Source organism: Sceloporus undulatus, chromosome 7, assembly GCF_019175285.1.
Source record: "Sceloporus undulatus isolate JIND9_A2432 ecotype Alabama chromosome 7, SceUnd_v1.1, whole genome shotgun sequence".
NCBI lineage: Eukaryota > Metazoa > Chordata > Lepidosauria > Squamata > Phrynosomatidae > Sceloporus > Sceloporus undulatus.
The window spans coordinates 38943734-38963912 of NC_056528.1; the positions used below are offsets into that span (position 1 = coordinate 38943734).

At 39.8% G+C, this 20179-nt stretch overlaps 1 protein-coding gene across 1 annotated transcript in view; it reads left to right on the forward strand.

Annotated features, from left to right (window-relative positions):
* Positions 1-17172, forward strand: part of KLHL4 (kelch like family member 4) — a 55787-nt gene extending 38615 nt beyond the window's left edge. Inside the window, exons 6-12 of the mRNA XM_042480446.1 lie at positions 4114-4326; positions 7137-7323; positions 8048-8272; positions 9170-9332; positions 12087-12299; positions 14853-15024; positions 16257-17172. Of these exons, the coding sequence (XP_042336380.1) occupies positions 4114-4326; positions 7137-7323; positions 8048-8272; positions 9170-9332; positions 12087-12299; positions 14853-15024; positions 16257-16316 (1233 nt within the window). The 3' untranslated portion in view covers positions 16317-17172. The remainder of the gene's footprint in view (positions 1-4113; positions 4327-7136; positions 7324-8047; positions 8273-9169; positions 9333-12086; positions 12300-14852; positions 15025-16256) is intronic.
* The last annotated feature ends 3007 nt before the right edge of the window (positions 17173-20179 follow it).

Sequence of the window (20179 nt, forward strand, 5' to 3'; positions counted from 1 at the left end):
TATTATTATTATTATTATTATTATTATTATTATTATTATTATTATTATTATTAAGTTTATTAATACCCTGTCTTCATCCCAGTACTCAAGGAGGCTATAATTTTACTTCCTCTAAAATATGGCAAGAGTGAAGCACCCCTGACCCCAGAGCTGAGCTTATTGATTTAGTTTCACTCCAACTGATATATTTTCAGGAATCTGAATATGTTGAATTCCCCGCCGCCCCATCAATTTCCCCATAGTACCATGTTGAATCAGCCCTTGAATGAGCCTGGTGGTGCAGTGGTTAAATGCCAGTTCTGCAGCCACAATGTTGTGTGCCCCAATGTTTGGGGCAATAGGCTAACACATTGTAAACCACTCAGAGAGAGTTTAGATCACTAGGAAGTGGTATAGAAATGTAAAGTGAGGAGAAACAAAATTCCTACCTGGACCTGAAGAAGTGGATGGGCCAAGAAACATTGAAAGACAGTAGAGGTGAGATGGAACAGTGATTTATAACCCCTCTTTCTCACCTGCTTCTACCTTGTGTCTCAGTGCAAAACATTATTTTTATCTTTCTCTTTTTCTGGGATGGCAAATGACCCTTCCCCCAAACATTCAACATTCAGATGATACAAGGTAAGGGGTCATATTTTTACCATTACAAAAAGTAGCACAGACGCATTTTTCACTCCTGATAGGTTCAGTGTTTTTATTTGTCAGCATTTCTTTTTATCCCGGGAAGCTGTAAAACCATAACCCAGCCTTGTGCTTGACATGATACAGTCCATTCTGCCTTCTGGACTAGTCCCTAGGAGTGTGGTGAGATAGAAAGTGCTGAGAACAAAAGCTCATCTACTCAACTCCATTTAATTTGAATCTGCAACTAACCTAATCGATTTGTCACATTAATCAAAAGTATGCATGCTTTCTGCTCCTTGCCTTCTCTTCAAAGGGCAAAGGGTTGGCTTCTCCTCCAGTGCCCTGTTTCAAGATGATAGAGGAAGAAACAGCTAGAATCACCTTTCATTAGCCAATAAAAAGACTGCAGTAAAAAGAAATAAGATGCATGTTCATCTTGGACAGATTTAAATTCTTTTGGTGGCATGGAAATTGCAGTTGCATTAGCAGAAGAGGAGCAAAAATAGGAAGCACCAAGTAGGTTGGGCATCTGGCACTGGAGAAAGTAAGGAGGAGAAAAAAAATACTCTAAAGAGCACCAGAGAGCACACACAGGGTTGTCTTAGATACTAGTCCTTTGCTAATTCAAAGCAGAGGAAAGAATAATCAGGCTGTCAGATGGGCAAAGAAAGCTTGCTGTGAAACTCTATCAAGATATAAATATTTCAGAGGAGAAGGTCTAAGGGAGCCACAGTCTGCTTCTTCAAATGCATAAAAGAGGGAACAATTACTGGGCTCCACATGTCAAAGAGAATGGATGAGAGGATGGGAAAAAGTTCAAACCAAAGCACTGTTAGAAGAAGACTAAAGGCTCTGTGAAGCTAAGGAGGAAGACTGTGATGGTTATGAAGTCAGCAGAAGGGGTATATCTGGATGGTACACTCCACCATTGACTTCTTATAACCCTGTTAGTTTTATCCTGAGTAGCACCCTGGTTGTGTGCCACGGTCGTAGACCCATAGAAGGGATTGTAGAGACCGCAAGTACTTTTACAGTAGTTCTCCCTACCTTGCTAGAGCAACCAGAAGGATGCCCACCTGGGAGAAAAATTACTCTTGGTAGAGGCAGTTACAGTACAGAATCAACAGGGGCAGGAGGGATGATGTTTCCATTCCCTTTGTCTGCCAGAGTCCCACTTAAAGTGCCCCATGGTCCTACAATTCCCCATAATGCTATCAATAAATATAGCTGGCCCTCTGTATCCACACATACTTTATCCATGAATCCAACCATCCATGGCTTGAAAGTATTCAGAAAAAAATTAACACATTTTAAAAAGCAAACTTTGCTTTTGCCATGTTTAATAAGGGACAACATTTTATTAGGTTGTATTTAATGGAACTTGAGCATCTGTAGTATCCATGGAGGAGGTACCAGTAGATACCAAGGGCCCACTTTATGGGATTGGATCCAGGATTTTGCCAAGCTGTTATCTACTTTGACTCATGTGATGCAAGTGGAAACAGACATAATAATAAGAGTTGAAACTCTGAAACTGAGAGCTGGCTCAGATATTGCCCCAATGAGTTCAGAGTGAGGAACTTCCCCTTCTTTTTTTACCTTTGCTGCTATTGATGTTGACTATTAACAGTTTCCTGCCTGGTAATCTTGCTTCCACAGATAAAATCATTTCCTATAAACAGCTTGGTCTATTTTTGAAGTTTGCAATGACTCTTCCATCTTCCTATTTTCTAAATATCACAAAGAGCAGGAAGAGGAGGAAGGAACGAGGCCACCATCTCCTTTATTGAGCCCAAGATTTATAGTTTTCATTTTTTTTTGCTTTGTTTTTCAAATGTCCATTCAAAATAAAGAGAGGCTTAAGAAAACAATGTAACAGAGATTAGAACGGTTGCTAGCAAGCGACTGTGTTATTAGTTAATGTGTAGATAGCTCTTTCTACAGACTTAGATAATTTGGTTAAGAGTTGCAACTTAATTAAAGAAATATTAATTGGTTAATATTACTTTTAGCTGGTATACCTGTTGATTATATTTAAAATTTAACAAACAGAGAAGCCAATTAATTTGAAGAGTTTTTTTGTGTTTTATTTTCAATTTATGAATAAATGTACATTGACTTAAAAGAGATATTTTCATTATTTGAGAGGTGGGGAAATGTACCTTGCGTTATCTGCAGATTTTTGTTTAAGTACTTGCATTAAAAATCACATTAAACGAAATAACCTAGCTGATTAAACTAGAGCTCTTTATTACCAGTTCAAGGCTTTTAAAAAATGATTCATACAACTTATGGATTGATTAAAGTTGCAGTCCTATATTTTCCTAGGAACGCTGGCAGAAATAATCCACCAAAGGCTTAAATATGTGTTGTGAAGGTTTGAAAATCCACACTTCTTGTTTGGGGAGCATGAGCCTCAAGTTCTTCTTTGGCTTGGATTAAAATTACATCTGAAGGAGAACTAATCCTTCCTGCCTCCTGGCTAGATATCCTATTCATATATAGATGTGACTCACTCATTTTCATCCTGATTTGTAAATAGAAAAATTGACATGACATATTTGCTCTGTCACTTAATCTTTTACAGGGATTCATACAACCATAACACATGAGAGGTCCCCCCCTCTAAGTAATGATTTTTAAAATGTCCCCCCATCTGGGTACTCTTTTTGCTCAATCTGTCTACAAGGGCACTCTGAGTAGGAAATGTATAGAAGGTTCTTGTAACTAAGGAATATTCTGTGCTGTATATTTAGTTTCCACTGAATACTGGACAAAGTTTTTTGGTCTTACTGTTGACATGATAAATTGAGAGCTATGTAGAACACATGTACTGACCAACTATGGCTACATGCTGCAGGCAGATATTGTGTGCAAGCTCTCCTTAAAATAAACTTCTCTTCTATCCTCATAAGATTAGAAGATATATCATTATAAATTATGCAGATAAAAAGGGAGGTTTCATGCAGTCGATGTTTACAACTGGATGGATCCATTATTCCCCATTGCAGCATCATAAACTGTTCCATGGAGGCCCAGCATATTCCAGAAGTCAATTTGGAATGTGAAAACTTGACTTAAATGCAAATGAGATATATTCAATCACAGCACTGTGCAGGTAATATGCATACATTTATAACAATGGTCAAAAATACATTGCAGAAACAATCCAGCTTTAGACTGCTTTAACTGCCCTGGTTCAATGCTAGGGAATCCTAGGAATTGTAGTTTATTGTGGCATCAGAGCTCTCTGACAGAGAAGGATAAATGTCTTACAAAACTGCAGTTCCCAGGATTCCCTAACACTGAGCCAGAACAGTTAAAGTGGTCTCAAACTGGATTATTTCTGCAGTGTGTTTTGGACCAATGCCATCCTCAGACTCTAAGATCAAGTGGTATAAAGAGAAGTATAAGTGAAGAATGAATAACATGCACATTGCTTTTACTTCCTCCTTAGGAAGTTCAATCTCATTTTTACTTCATCCTTAGGAACACTTCACGGAAGTGATTAAAAATCAGGAATTTCTCTTGCTGCCAGCCAGTGAAATTGCCAAACTCTTGTCCAGTGATGACATCAATGTCCCAGATGAAGAGTCCATATTCAAGGCGTTAATGCTGTGGGTTCGGCATGACTTGCAGAACAGACAGCGGGAGCTTGGAATGCTGCTGTCCTACATAAGGCTGCCCCTTCTCTCTCCACAGGTGAGGCTCCCATGTTCAGTATTGGGAGAGGGGTGATGATGTATTGTGGGGCTTCACAGTTCCATCAACATATGTTTTGCTGATGCTTCCACAAACACTTGATGCATCACGCATGTTGCTTCATGCTTTCAATATTAAGCCACATGATTTGGATATTGCGGAAAGTAGACTGCCACCTCAACATAACTACCCTTTGGAAGATTTAATCATTGCTGCTGTAATTTCCTCATAATATTTAATGAAATTAGATGATTTATTAAATGTTAAGAAACACAACTGGATTTTGGAGGCAACAGCATTTACACTTTTAAAAGGCTAAAACCACAAAAACCTATTTCCCTTGTTCATTATGACTCTTCATTGCAGGCACAGATATAACAAACTACTCCCTATAATAGTCGTGCCTCCATTTTCATACTCATGTAGTAAAATGTAGTGTGGATTTATAGGATTTCATAGTTTTCTGGGGGTGGGGTGGGGTTTAAAATAGAAACACAAAGTAAAATTTACTCTTAATCTGTAAGATACATGAAGCTTGATGTATTTGTTCACATAAATAACGAGTTTTGTTTTGAGTGTTTATTATTATTGTGTTATATAAGTTGTCTTCTTGAACATGTACTCTGATAGAATTACATGCATTTCTTTGAACAGCCTATGAAACATTTAGACTGCTATTCTTCTATGATTTGAAAAGTTAGGAATAATTTAAAATGACATTTAAGACATTTTGTGTGAAATAAGTGGGAGCACTTATTAAAAAGAAGTTGTGTTCGCCATAATTTATTGAGTAGGCTAGTAATTTATTTTGACATAAGCTTACTCTCAGATTTCTTTTATAGAAGGTATGAGATATGTTTTCAATGAAACTAGCGTGTAAGATGATACCTTTGTCAAGATATAATGACTTACATGTGTGACTAGTGGCATGTGTGGCTAATATATTACTGCTGTTTACTGTATGTGCATTGACATATAATGTTGGAATAAGAACAGGGGGAGTTTGATTTCACAAACTCCTCTGTAATTTCCTTGAATTCTGCTGAAGAACCTATTCATCAAAGACATAACCATGTTAGTCTGTTTCAGTAAGCAAAGATATCTTGTAGTATCTTTGAGACCAACTGTTGCATAAGCCTTTGTAGACTGGGAGTACATCTACACTGTAGCAATAATGCAGCTTGACATGACTTTTCTTGCCAGGGCTCAATCCCACAGAAGGGAGTTGTAGTTTTGCGAGGCACCAGCACTCTTTGGCAGAGAAGGCTAAAGACCTTATAGAATCATAGAATCATAAAGTTGAAAGAGACCACAAGGGCCATTCAGTCCAGCCTCTTGCCATGCAGGAATACACAAATGAAGCACTACCAACAGATGGTTATCCAGCCTATGTTTAAAAAGCTCCAAAGCAAAAGACTCTTCTTTCCTCCTGGAATCAATCCAATGAGGATTGGAAGCAGTTTCAAATGGGAATGAAGGTCACTTGCCCCGAATCCCGCTTCTGAGCAAACTGCAGTGGGAATGATCCCCATGAGTTACAGTGTGATGAAGCAGCTAGAAAAGCCATGAGTTACAGCACCAGTGACAGCAACCCTTGTTTGACACTACATTAATTGCTGTAGCTCCATCCTAAGGAATCCTGGGAATCTGCAGTTTTACAAGCCTTCTCTGCCAAAGGGTGCTGGTGCCTCACAAAACTACAGATCCCAGGATTCTGTAGGATGGAGTCACGGCAGTTAAAGTGGTGTCAAACTGGATTAGTTCTAGTGTCGATGCACCCGATATCACTTTACATCAAAAGGGATAGGGCTGCCAACTAGTAATGCAGAACATTCAGCCTTGTTACAAGGCTAGTAGGATCCACCAGAGGGCACAGCTAGTCAGGTTTGCTCAATAGGGGATCACTGTAAAGATTCGTGGAGCAGGTCAGCTGCAGGAGTGGAATTTGCATTTGTTGTTGGACATCTGTAGGGATCAACCACTATCCTGTGAAATAGAGCCTTTGGAATAGTAGCCAGATGTTATCTCGCATCCTCTTATTTATTTCATATTATTTTGTTTCATTTATATGTTGCCATTTCTCAATTTGTCCCAATATTTGACCCCATTGGTGACATATGCACACTTATTATTTATTTATTATTTATTTAGGTATTTCACACACATGCATATCTTCTTTCAAAATGGGGGGCACAAAGAGCTATTCTCTAAGTAATCCAGCCTTGCAGCAGCCAAGCCCCACAGACCCATTTCTGTGTAAGAGGAGAGAGAAAGGAAGGTGGCTGGACAGAGGAGAGCAACATAGTCATTTCTCTGCCTCTCCCTGTAGACAAGTTCAAGTGGACAGAGAGGGAGTCCCTGCTGCTCAACCACCTCCCTTCTCACCACCCCCTCCATGGCTGTTTAATAGCAGGACCAGCATCACCACCACCATCCACTGCTGCCCCACAGGTCTTGGGTGCTGCTAGCAAAGGGGCTAAGCACATCAAGTGGTTATATGGGCAGAGTATCCCATGCAGGATCTCAGCCACTGTCATTTTGCTTAGCTGTTTGCTAGCATATACTCTGTCCATGTAGCTTCAATCATGCTTGGTACCTGCTTATTTGCTGTACCAACTTTTGTTACTTTCGCAGCCAGCTTCTTGGAGTTCAGGTGGAAGAGAAGGAGAGGTGTGTATGTGTGTGTGTGTGTGAAGAGCCTCAGAAGGACTGAGCTTAAGTTTCCATTGACAGCTGTGTTGTCTTCATGGTCCATAAAACTGAAGAGTCATGTGTAAAGATAATAAAGATTATTCCACTGCATGTCTTAGCTCTTGGCAGATCTGGAAAACAGCCCTATGTTTACCAATGATCTTGAGTGCCAGAAGCTTCTCATGGAAGCGATGAAGTATCATCTCTTACCAGAAAGGAGGTCTATGATGCAAAGCCCACGTACTAAACCTAGGAAGTCAACCGTTGGCTCTCTTTATGCTGTGGGAGGCATGGATGCCACCAAAGGTAAGCACATCATCTGATGAAGCATCCCTTGGTCTTTGCTACCTGATGCCACAATAAATTAGCCTTTAAAGTAAACTTGGGCTCCATAAATCCATCGGTTCATATGATGTTTTGATTTTCTTTTTAATGTAGCCTCAAGATATTATGTAGTTAAATGTGATGCCTCACCATCCTCCAGTCCAGCACATAAATGCATGAATAGTAGTTATGCTACATAAATAATATTCTACTACAGGTCTATTTAACTACTGTCTATTCTATCATATATTTGCTCTCACATTTACCCATAACCCATTATGTAAATATACTTTCTCTTTAACTCATAACCCAATCTACCATGATTATCCTTCCTAATTGTCCTCTTTATCCTCCTGTCCCAATCTATCTGGCATCCTAACTCACATTGCAACTGAGCCTATTCCCATCCACATATGAATATGAACTCTCTAACGGTCATTCCACAGGTGCCAATCACTCCAAACACATAACTGAAACTGCTTGCTATATAAACTTGTTTTACAGTGGTGTAAACACACATTCTATCACCTCTTACCGCAATGACCATCTAAGAACATGGAAAGTGATCTTCAAACAGTGGGCTTTCTCAGATGCCAATATATACAAATTCAAATGCTCATTTCACTACTGACTCAATTAAACCTCATTCAACAGGCCTTAGAAATTAATAGTGCACCCTACAATTTACTGTCTTTAATTTCAACAGGCACGACAACTATTGAGAAATATGATTTGAGGACAAACAGCTGGATACAAATTGGAACCATGAATGGGAGGCGGCTGCAGTTTGGAGTTGCTGTGATTGACAACAAGCTCTACATTGTGGGAGGAAGAGATGGCTTGAAAACATCCAATACGGTTGAATGTTTCAATCCAGTAACCAAAGCCTGGACTGTGATGCCCCCAATGTCAACCCACAGGCATGGATTAGGTAAAGATGACAGATGGTTTGAAACAACCAGCCAGTAATGACTTACCAAAGAAAGGCCAGCTGTTAGAAAGAGAAAGGGAGAGCAAATTAAAAATCCAAAAAATTCCAAAGACTGTGAAACCCAGCCCCAATTTGACAGACCTAGGAATGGATACATCTGTCAGTTTTCTTCTCTTGCACATTTGAATCTTAGAGGAAAGTGCCAGTTTTGGTCACTTCATAGAAAATTGTGCAAATTCAATAGGTACAGTTATTTACAGTGGGGAGAGTATCAGAGCACATCAGTCAGCCTTGCAGCTGTTAAAAAACAGAGCTTGTCATAAAACAGAAATGGCAAGTCCAATTCAGCATCACAGACTTGGTTGACAACATAGTATTCAAAGTCAGACTTTTAAGAGCGGAATATCAGAGCTCTTTGCCCTAATGGGCAAACCTATCCACTTTCCTTTCCTCACACTCAGATTTTGAAATTTCACTCTCTTTCTGTTCAGTGTATACAGAAATTTGCAACTTTAAGCAGATTGTTACAGAAAAGAAAAATTAAAAGAAATATTTTGCATATCTTGCTAAGCTTTCAAGAATGAGACAAGTCTTCACAAGATGGTGGAAAACTGCCAGAGAGGGGCTAGGTGGGCCTTCATTGGCAACATTATTAGGTATTATTATTATTAATAATAATTTTTGACAATAAAACCCCATTATAGATTCTCCTTTGGGTCACCATCTGTCAGAAACAACTTGAAGGTACACAACAACAACAATATGGTGCTCATACACCTTGTGTATCAATTGGAGTAGGCAGGATACAAATTTTTAAAAAGAAGCATGATATCACTAATATTCCAAAAATGATTTATTGATCTTTTAACTTTCCTCCCACTCTCTTTTTGTACTTAGGTGTCGCAATGCTTGAAGGACCAATGTATGCTGTTGGTGGCCATGATGGCTGGAGTTATCTCAACACGGTTGAAAGATGGGATCCCCAGGCTCGACAATGGAATTATGTGGCAAGCATGGCAACTCCCAGGAGCACTGTGGGTGTTGCAGCACTAAACAGCAAGTATGCATAACTGAACAACTCCCTTTTTGAGAGAAAGATGGGATATAAATCCAATAAAAATAATTTCACACTCACTTACAGAAATACACACATGGGTATACACACACTAACACCACAGGTTTTATTTGCCCCTACTGTCAGATATTAGTGGAAACTGATGCTTGCAATAAGTAGTAAAGGCTATTTTAAGAAAAAGAAAAAGAGCTAAGTCTGAATTATTACAGCTAGCTTCATGACTAGGAGTTTTTGTACTAGAGAAAGAGGAGATGAAGTCAAGTCTTCGCTAGATAGATTAGGTAAAAGAAAGGGATGTTGCATCAAGTAACTTGAGTTGTTTCTCTATTGCTACCTATGTGGAAGATGGTTTCTACTCAACATCCAACACCTAATAGAATAATAGATTTCCCCCCTCTAAGGTTAGCTTGCTTTCCCCCTGATAATTAGCAAGGAAAAGTTATGGTTATAGTTTGTTGTTAACTATTGTTGACTTTGATGTATATCTACCCTATGATTGAGAGACCTGCAAGTCACCCTATCACCAACTATCATGCTCAGATCTTGCGGACTTATGGCCATGGCATCTTTGATTGAGTCTATCCATCTAGAATGTGGTCTTCCTCTTTTCCTACTGGTTTCTACCTTACCAAGCATTATTGTTTTTTCTAGTGAATCATGTCTTCTTGTCATATGGCCAAAGTATGACAATCCCATTGTAATCATTTTGACTTCTAGGGAGAGTTCAGGTTTGATTTTCTCCAGGACCCATTGTTTTGTCTTTTTAGCAGTTCATGGTATCCATAGAATTCTTCTGCAGCACCACATCACAAATTAGTTGTTTTTCTTCCTATCAGCTTTCTTCACTGTCGAGTTTTTGTATAGAAATGGGAAATATGATAGTATGGACAATCTCTCTCAGCTTTCTTCAATGTCCAGCTTTCATAACCATACATAGAAATTAGAAAGACAATGGCATGGATAACCTTAACTTTAGTATTCAGTGATGTATCTTCACACTTCAGGACCTTGTCTTGTTCCTTCATAGCTACCCTTCCAAGTCCTAGTCTTCTTTTGATTTCTTGACAGCAGTCTCCATTCTGATTATAGTACTTGAAAAGAGCAAGGCAAGATTCTTAGACAGTGAAGGCTTCTACTAGTTAGTATAGATGAAAGAAGGGAACCTATAGCTTCCCAGAGTTGTTGGACTGCTTACTCTCATCAGCCATAGCCAGCCCAGCAAATAGTAAGGGATGATGGGAACTGGGGTTCAACATTTGGTAGACAACATGGTCCCTATTCCTGTCAAAGATTTCTCCAAATACAGTTGAAATACACTTCTGAATAATATACAAATAGTATATTGTATACTTCACCATCTTGAAAGAAGGCCAATATTCTTGACTTGACTTTTTGATAATGGAGTGGGTTGCTGCTTATGTTAACTCAGATTTAAAATAATCCTACTTCTTTCAAAGAGCCTAAACAGACACGCCCTAAAGGGGCGGCATCACACTGCCCCATTGTGCACTGGACAACCACATACTACGGCCCTGACCCAGTGTTTTGCTGGCTCCAACAGAAATGGCAGAAAGCCATTCCTTTTGGATCCGGCAAAAAGTTATTTTTGCCGCCTCAGCAGAACTTTCTGACAATTCTTTTGGCGTGTGATGTCTGAACACCATACCAAAGGAGTGCCGTAATGCCACCCACTGTGCGGTTGAGCGGCTAGCATGACAGTGGCTTGAGGGTGGAGTTGGAGGTGCGGTATGTGGCCAGCCCTTTTGGATGATCTGTTTAGTTTCTAAATCAACCTAGATATTATTAAAATTTAAATCAAACTTAGCTGAAATTAAATGAGAGCCAATGTGGTATATTGGTACAGACTGTTGAACAGGGAATTGGGAGATGTAATGTAGGTTCTAGTCTCCACTGAGCCATGAAAGTTACTGGATAACCTGGTGCCAATAATTTTCCTTGTCCCTCAGAGGAAGGCAATGGCAAACACCCTCTGAACAAATCTTGCCAGCAAACCCCATGCTAAGGTTGCCTTAGGGTTGCCATAAGTCAGAAAACATTGAAAACAACTTGAAGGCACGCACCACCACCAACAAAGGGATCGGTGGGGGGGGGGAGAGGAGGAGGAAATAGAGTCAGGTACATTGATTTGAGCTTATTAGAGAAAAGTGAGATGTTATCTAACTTCCTTGATTCTCTTAATCTCTTCCAGTCCTATGATTCTATGAACCTCATCTTCTTCACTGCCATGGTGTAATTTAAATTATAAACAATTATGTCATCATAATTGAATTTGGGAGCATGGCTCATGGCCTCTTAGGCATATTTACCTTTGTATTTAACTTCTCCAGGTTTGTTGTTGCTGTTGTTGTTGGTTTTGCTTGCACCACCCTTTTTCTGAAATGTTTGCTTGGTTGCCTAGGATGGATGTATATGCCAGCTAGGAAAGGGATGGTTGTAGATTTTGGAGAGTTATTAACAAAAATGAAATAAAGGAAAGCATCAGCCACCTGAAACTTCAATATCTACAATTATTCCTAGAATGGAGGAGCAGTGGGCAATTCCATACTGCCTGCTATGTTAAAGATGCAGAAGAGCCTATGAGGGGAGTGGGAGAAAGTGGCAATTAATACAATTTGATAAAAGTTGTTGAATATATGGATATAGGAATTCAAACCTAGACAATATGTAGTGGTACTAATCAAAACACATAACTCATTTGTTTTCTTGTTGATACTTTAGGTTGTATGCTGTTGGTGGTCGAGATGGCAGCTCTTGCCTGAAATCCATGGAGTGTTTTGACCCTCACACAAACAAATGGAGCATGTGTGCTCCAATGTCAAAGCGACGTGGAGGTGTTGGCGTTGCAACCTACAATGGGTTTCTGTATGCTGTGGGAGGCCATGATGCACCTGCTTCTAATCACTGTTCTCGTCTTTCTGATTGTGTGGAAAGGTATGGACAATAAAAGAGTTAGATTCTTGCAGTCTTTGCTGGGTACTGAAACACAAATTTTATGTTTCAACAATTTATTGATCATGATTCCACCGCAGATGGTTGGAAATGGAAGGTTTCTTCAAAGAGATGAAATATGATATCTTGGTCATTTAATGCTGTGGGCACGTTGTTTGAATGCAGCTATTGTCCTCCCAGATCTACAGTGAGTTAGAGATTTCAATCTTGCTGGAAGGACAAAGTTTGCTCTCTTTTTTGCTGCGGAATTGCAGCCAGGACATTAAACAGGAGTCACCCAGCACCACTGTCTGAGTTCATTGCCCCCAAGTTCCACCCCAGAGAGTCGGCCCAGAAGGATGCCATGGTTGATTTTATCAAAAGCCACCAAGAGGTCCAGCACAACCAACAGGGAACCACTTACCCTGTTCAGTTCTCTGCATGGACCATCCATCAAGGTGACCCATGGTGTCTCCATCCCATAAGCAGGCCTGAAGATGGAGGCCTGGATCTAAATGGATCTTGAAATGGATCTGGATAATCTGTCTCATCCAGAAACCCTGGAGCTGGAAGACCACCACATACTCCAGAACCAAAATGGCATGTTAGAGAGTGACCAGTAAGAATAGGGAGGTCACTTAGTAATGGCCTCACCACAGCCTCTTTTAGGTAGGACGGAAACATCCCTTGCTGTAATGAGCCATTCACCACTCCCTTGTCCTGCTGCTGCTTTCAAAAGCCAAGAAGGGAAGGGATCCAGTATATATATGTTGGCTCTCACCTCTCCAAAGTTTCTGTGCACATCCTCATACTCTACCAATTGATACCTATCTAATAATACAGGGCAAGTAGGTGCCAAGATTACATGCAATGGACCTGTTTCAACTGCAGCACTGAAGCCAGAGTGAATCTGAGCAATTTTGTCTATAGTGTCTTGCAAATTTGTTATAGTTGGCTGTAAAAAAATAGCAAAACAATCATACTGTGCCAAAATCACATTTCATAAGTTAATATCCAACGCTGTTGCTTACTTCCATTTTATCACTTGCATATATACAACATGTGAACACACAGATGACCTGTCTTTCCATCTAACAATGAAATAAATGATAAATTCATTTCAAGATCCTTCCCTGAGGCTCCTACACTGTTTTCAAAGTTTAATCAGTGAATTTGTTACAAAGGCGGGTGATCGATCAGCTAAAATTGTTTAACAGACAAAAAACAATATCAAGAATTAGAGCAACGATATAAGAAGAGCTTTGCCTTTTGTTGTACATTTACTTGAAGTCCTTCAAGTGGGAAAATATGCAGGAATGGTTGATTGACTGTTACAATATTAGTACTGCATGCTTCACGGATATTGAAAATATACAGGTGATTTTACAGGGGACAGTATAACCATCAATACAGAGCTAGATGATGTGTCTGGAGATCCCTCTAGTGGTTCATGAAGGCATTATCAGATGCCCCAATTTCCCCCCTCTACTTGGAATAAAGATGAATCAACACTTCCTTAAAGGAACTTCAGTAGTTCACCTTTGAAAATGCTGGGCATCAATCATACACTTTTTTTTGCTGCTGTTACTACTAACTCTACTGCTTTCTATTTCTGCTACATGCCTCCCCCACTCCAAACCTCTGTGCATTCCTTTCTAGCTAGGCAGAAAATGTTGTTTTGCCCTGAAGCCAAATTAGAATAAAGGCAGAAGCAGGGAGCAGTCCTTCCTGTCTTCTCTCTCATTTGGCTTCAGGGCAATAACATCAGATTGAGGGCAGAAGAAAGAAACAGTAGTTCCTTCCTTCACATTCAGTTGAGCTGTTTGCCAATAGTGGTCATAAAGATTACCCCCCTCCCCTATCAGTGGCATCCCTAGGGTTGATGTCACCTGGTGTGGTAACTTTTGGGGTCCCCCCCCCCCCCCAATTGATCTCCCATTTCATACCATACAGAATGAAATCCTTAGCAATCTTTTTTTTCACTAATGTTACTGGTAAATTGTAATTCTCATATAGCACTGAGTGTAATGCTAATAGTTGTGACAAACAACTAGTAAAATTAAAATTATACCTTCAAATCACACTATTATATGCACAACTTAAATGTATTTACATACACATAGTGAAGATTTTGTTAAAATGCAGATTTGGTTTTAAAAGCAAATTTTAAAAGAATATTTTTTTAAAAAAATCATATATTTTTTAAAAAATTAAAATTAAAAATGTTGAAATTTGAATTTTAAAAAAGTTCTGGGGCCTTTCCTTTCTCCTCCCACTGAGCTTTACCCCACTCCCACCATCTTTTAAAGTATTTTAAAGGGAAGGAGATGAATGCCACAGCCCATTTCTGCTAAAAAGTAGGTGTTTGAGGAACAGCGGTGTCATCCTCCCTTAAGGTGTCACCCGGTGTGGCCCACACCCTCCACACCCCCAATGACACCATTGCCCCCTATGAGGTTGAGTATACTAAGAGCGTCCTAAGAGTACTGTAATCTGTTTTTATTTTTAAAGCTAACCCTAAATATTTTTTGTTAAATTTATCCCAAAATATTCTAGGTATGATCCAAAAACAGACACCTGGACTACTGTAGCACCACTGAGTGTTCCACGTGATGCTGTGGGAATCTGTCCTCTTGGAGACAGGCTATATGCAGTCGGCGGCTATGATGGACACACTTACCTGGACACGGTGGAATCTTATGATGCCCAAAACAATGAATGGACAGAGGTAATTTCCTTTGGCTTTGTTTACAGTCTTTAATAACCTAATATACCTTTGCCTATCACCTCCCCTCCTCCAGCTGTACCACATTCAGGTACTATTCTGTTCACTGTAGCCACCTTCCCTCAACACCAATGCTCCTTATACCCAGATGTTCCTCCTGTAACAATATTTGATATTGTTTTTCTATTAGAGTGCATGGAATTAATATTGTAAAACTACTCTGGACACTTATTGTTTCAAGGAATCTATCAAAAATAGGGCAGAGGAAAACAAGACAAAAGCCTTGACTTGGATAGAGAAATGTTCAAAGCTGGCTTCTGTGCATACTAATATGCTGCTAATCACTATGAAGAGATGACTGGCATCAGGTGGCTTCTATGCCTGGAATATGATCAGTTACAGTAGACCTTTTGAATAAACTGTTGAAGTCAACATGTAGATAACACTATTGGTTCAATGTGCCAGGTAGGGTTAGAAAATATTTTCCAGGTAGGGTTAGAAAAGACTGATTCCTGAAAACCTGGGAAGCTGCTGCCAATCAGAATTGATAGTACTAGACCTGATGGACTCATGTTCTGATTTAGTATGAGACAGTTTTTGATTCTTCCAGGCCAGCATCCTCCACCATCTGTTAGAAGTAACAATTTTGACATGGTATGTAGAGAGATCTTGTAGCACTTTTGAGACTAACTGAAATAAAGGGCTGTCCGACAGTAAGGGCTGTCCGACAGTGGAACACACTTCCTTGGAGTGTAGTGGAATCTCCCTCCGTGGAGGTCTTTAAACAGAGGCTGGTTGGGGATGCTTTGATTTGGATTTCCTACATGGCAGGGGGTTGGACTAAATGGCCCTTGCGGTCTCTTCCAACTCTATTATTCTATGATTCTATCTATGAAAGAAGTTGTCAACATGAGCTTTTGTAGACTGCCAGTGTCTTTATTTCAGTTGGTCTCAAAGTTGCTACAAAATCTTTCTACATACTGATTCTACAGATGAACACAGCTATATCTTTGAATTTTGACTTGGCAAAGCCCCATTATCAATGCAGCCCTAATGATTCAAGATCAGGGATTCACCATATTCTGGATGCAACAAACTATTCCATGTACCATTAGCACTATCAGAATGTTATTTAGAAGGAATGTAGAAGGAAAGTAGTCTTGTGATCTTGATGCATCCAGAGTGACAAGCTGCATGCTCTAAGGCATTAACTAAACATCTTCTGTGCTTTATAGGAAGTTCCAGTCAACATAGGAAGAGCCGGCACCTGTGTTGTAGTTGTAAAGCTGCCATGACAGACCTTTTCAGGTGTGAAATAATACATGAGCACAGCTCCACAAAAGCAGCATGGCATAAGCGAAGGAAATGTATCCTTGAAAGCCATTCACATTGGTTTCGTTAAGTACAGAGAAGTCAAAAAGATGAACCAGAGTGGAGTGTAAGCATGAAAACAGCATTTTTTTCCTGCATTCCAAAGACAATCTCAACAGATGTTCAGTCATCATGGTGACATTAACCTCCATTCAAAGGGAAGAGCTGGGTACACACTATGCTTTGAAGGGAAAAAAAAAGAAAGCAAGCGAACAAAATTGTCAACTGAGTGTCAGCCCAATTCTCTGTCAAGAACAGTCAGTAATACAACTTGGAATGAACTCTGTATGTTTGCCTTTAATTGCTTATCTTGTATAGTAATGCTCAGTATTGAAAAGAAAGGTGCAATTGGCTCAGAAAAGTTGGGGGGGGGGTACTTACAAAAATCTATGAAAAACTACCATGTTTGGAGGACTCCAGGAGTTGGAAAATCCATTCTGGACATTTTTAAAGTACTGTATAGGGTAGGCACTGTGTGTATGCGTGTATGTGTGTGTGTGTGGGTGGGGGGAGATTTGGGACTTCAGAACATCCTTGAGGGTCTGTATGTGGCTCTTGGTTGCATTTTGACCACTGTGACTTATGGGCCTCAGACTATCAGATGTCTCCATATTTCCAATCCCCAATAATACAGCTTTGTGGAGTAATGCCAATCAGCCTCTTAAAATTAGGCCCTCAGCTGATCTAGATCTGGCCTTGGCTGGGAAAAACACCTGGCAAAGGCTCCCTGTGGATGCCTCTCCTCATTCCAACTGTCAAATAAATGCAGAGTCTAATTTATATCTTTCATTTCTCACAATGCCCTGGCCTTAATTTAGTCTTATGTGGTGTAGTAGTTTGAGTGTTGGACTACAACTCTGGAGATCAGGGTTCATTTCCCTGCTTGGGCATGGAAACCCACTGTGATAGTTTCACCTTAGGGTTGCCATAAATCAGAAACAACAACAACAACAACAAGAATAACAACAACAATGTTATTCTGGTTCATTGTGCAAAAAGAAGTGGATCTAGGCTAATGTGCTTAGGGCAATATTGCCAGATATGCTCCACAAGGCTCCCCAGCAGACTAAGAGGCATACAAACGCTGAGGATGCTTTGTGCCCCTTTGACCTGAGTCTAATGGCTTTTGAGCTATCCTTTGACTTCTGAGCTATTCCTGGAAACATTCACTTATTTCCAGGGACTGGAAACATGGAAGTTCTCACCCCAACTCTCAACCCAAATTATGAGTAGGGCATTATGAGTTGGTACATGAGTAGGGTTTGCATGAGAATTTTGTTTCAATTAATTTTTGATAAAGTTATACAGTGTTCTTCACATCTTGAAAAGATTTGAGTTTTATTTTAAAAAAAGAATATGAAAGCAATTGAAACAAAATGATTCCTCCATCAAGTTCAAGAGATATCAATTAGGGTTTCTACCTCTTTTTTGAAGAAGCACCTCATGCTTAACATCTCTATGGCAGGCAGGTGCAATATTTGTACCTAATGAATTTGGCTAGTACAAATGGCGAGTACTATTGATTGTGAAGAATTTGCCCAAACTTGAAAATCAAATGTTGAAAGAGTTTGATATTTGATATATTTGAATGGGGAAGAGTGCAGAACTGACTGATTTCCCCATTCCTGTCCATGAGTAGTGTCAAACTTTGTCAGATTTCAGCAGTGGAAGCTGTAGTGTAACAGTGAATCTGCTCCAGGATTTAGTCCTGACTTTAATGGATTTATCCAAGGTGCTTAACTCAGTCCTCAGAATAGGTTAAACTCTTTTAAACTTCAGATTAAAATCTGGATTTGTTGACTCACTGACCTGGAATCCAGCCAATGCCACAGGGTTTCAGAGATAGAAAGTGAGGGGAAAACCATTACTGTAGAGATAAAAGAGGTTTTTTGGTTACAAAAACTGAGGGCAACCCAAATGTGCAATTTGCCATTTAGGATTGCTAGATGATAAATGCCTGCATTATGGCAATGACCTTCAGCAACTAGACTTCTGCAAACATGGGGCACACATTTGACTTTTGAAACCAACAAACTGTTACAATTTTATCTTTATTTTATGTATATCTGTTCTCGTTTCTCCATTTCTCTTTCTTCCCCTCCAACTGAAATCGTGACCCTATTGGTACAGCGTATCTAAACAACCTGACTGCTTGTAAACCATCGCTCAAAAATCATGGTGTGACTGCACCCAGTATTTTTATACTCTTATGAGACAGACAGTTTGGGACTACCACTATCCTCCAGCTAATATGGTTTTATATGACACTGAGTTTCATTCTGCACCCCAGACTGGGTGGACCATTCATGCACATAGCCTGCATTTTCCCCACTTGTGGTGTCTTCACTAATGCACAAGTGACATGCAATTTATAGAGGTCAGTGTATTAAACAAACATGACCAGTACCCGACCCACCCTCTCGTTCTGACAAACATCATAGTAAGGATCAGAGCTAGAGGAAAAGAGAAATCCAGTCCAATTTTAGTCATGGACCAACACAAAGCCAGAAATTCATGGCTAACTGCCAGTATTTGTGTTCCTCCTTTTCCATGTTCCAGTCTTCTGTTATTCCAAGGCTGACCAGGGAACTGTCCTGGGGCCATGAAAAGCAAATATGATGGGAAAGGTTATGAACCATTTGGAGACGACCAGGGAGTCATTTAACTGGTACCCAGAAACCAGAGTACCAAGTAATGAAATTAACACATGAAGCCCATAGACTTGTAGGAGCTCTTCTTAAAAAAAAAAAAAAGGAACTTCATGTCATTGTTTGGGGTGGATGTGATTCTCTACTGCATTCCTTAGATGACTGATATAATCTAAATATCAATCCTGGCTCATAAGTGCTGGTGTTCAATGATTTAGGCATGAAAAAAAAAAAAAAACCTCAAGAATGAAGAGGATGACACAGTCAGAGGACAAACCAGCAGGCCAGGAAAAAGAACACACCAATGTTCAGGAAGAATCTCTTTTTTCAAGAAAGGCTCAAACAGCACAGGAAGCTACCTCTTCTGTCTTTCTGTCAAAGAGAATCAAATAGCCATCTTGATTCCCAGAGCACACAAACCTGAATGCTGCCAGTTCAAGACTGATAATATATAAAAATATAAACTTGCATTTAAATGACTGCAGAGACAGATTCTAAGGAGCCTAATTTTGTGTGGAGGTGGGAAGAAGCCTTCATTGATGCTACAGTGAAACAATTGAAATAACTGGAAGTAATGAGAGCCAATGTGGTGTAGTAGTTTGAGCATTGGGCTCTGGAGATAAGGGTTTGAATCCTAGCTCAGCATATACAAACCCACTGGTTGATCTTGGACAAGTCACACACTATCAGCCTCAGAGGATGGCAATGGCAAACCCCTTCCGAAGAATCTGCCTTAGGGTCACCATAAGTCAGAAATGACTTAAAAGGGACACAACAACCACAACAACAACCACCAAAAAACAAAATAGCCGGCAGTTGATGGTGTTTTATCTATAGGTCTTGTTCTACTTTCCATCTGTTCCTGGTTCTAGGAATACTTGTACCTTCTCCATTAAGGGATGCCCCAGAATTAAAAGCACTGAAGCTGAAACCCTGTGTATACTTACTTGGCTATAAACCCCTCTTAGCAAGATGTGTGGCTTTGTATGCAAAGAACTAGGCTTTTGCATGTGACACCAGGAAAGGAAATTTATCACCATGTTGTTGGACTTGGTTTATTCCTCCCCATAGTCTATCCTGGCTAGGGCTAATGGGAGTTGTATTCTAGGAGTACCTGGAGGGCTAAAAGTTACATTTAT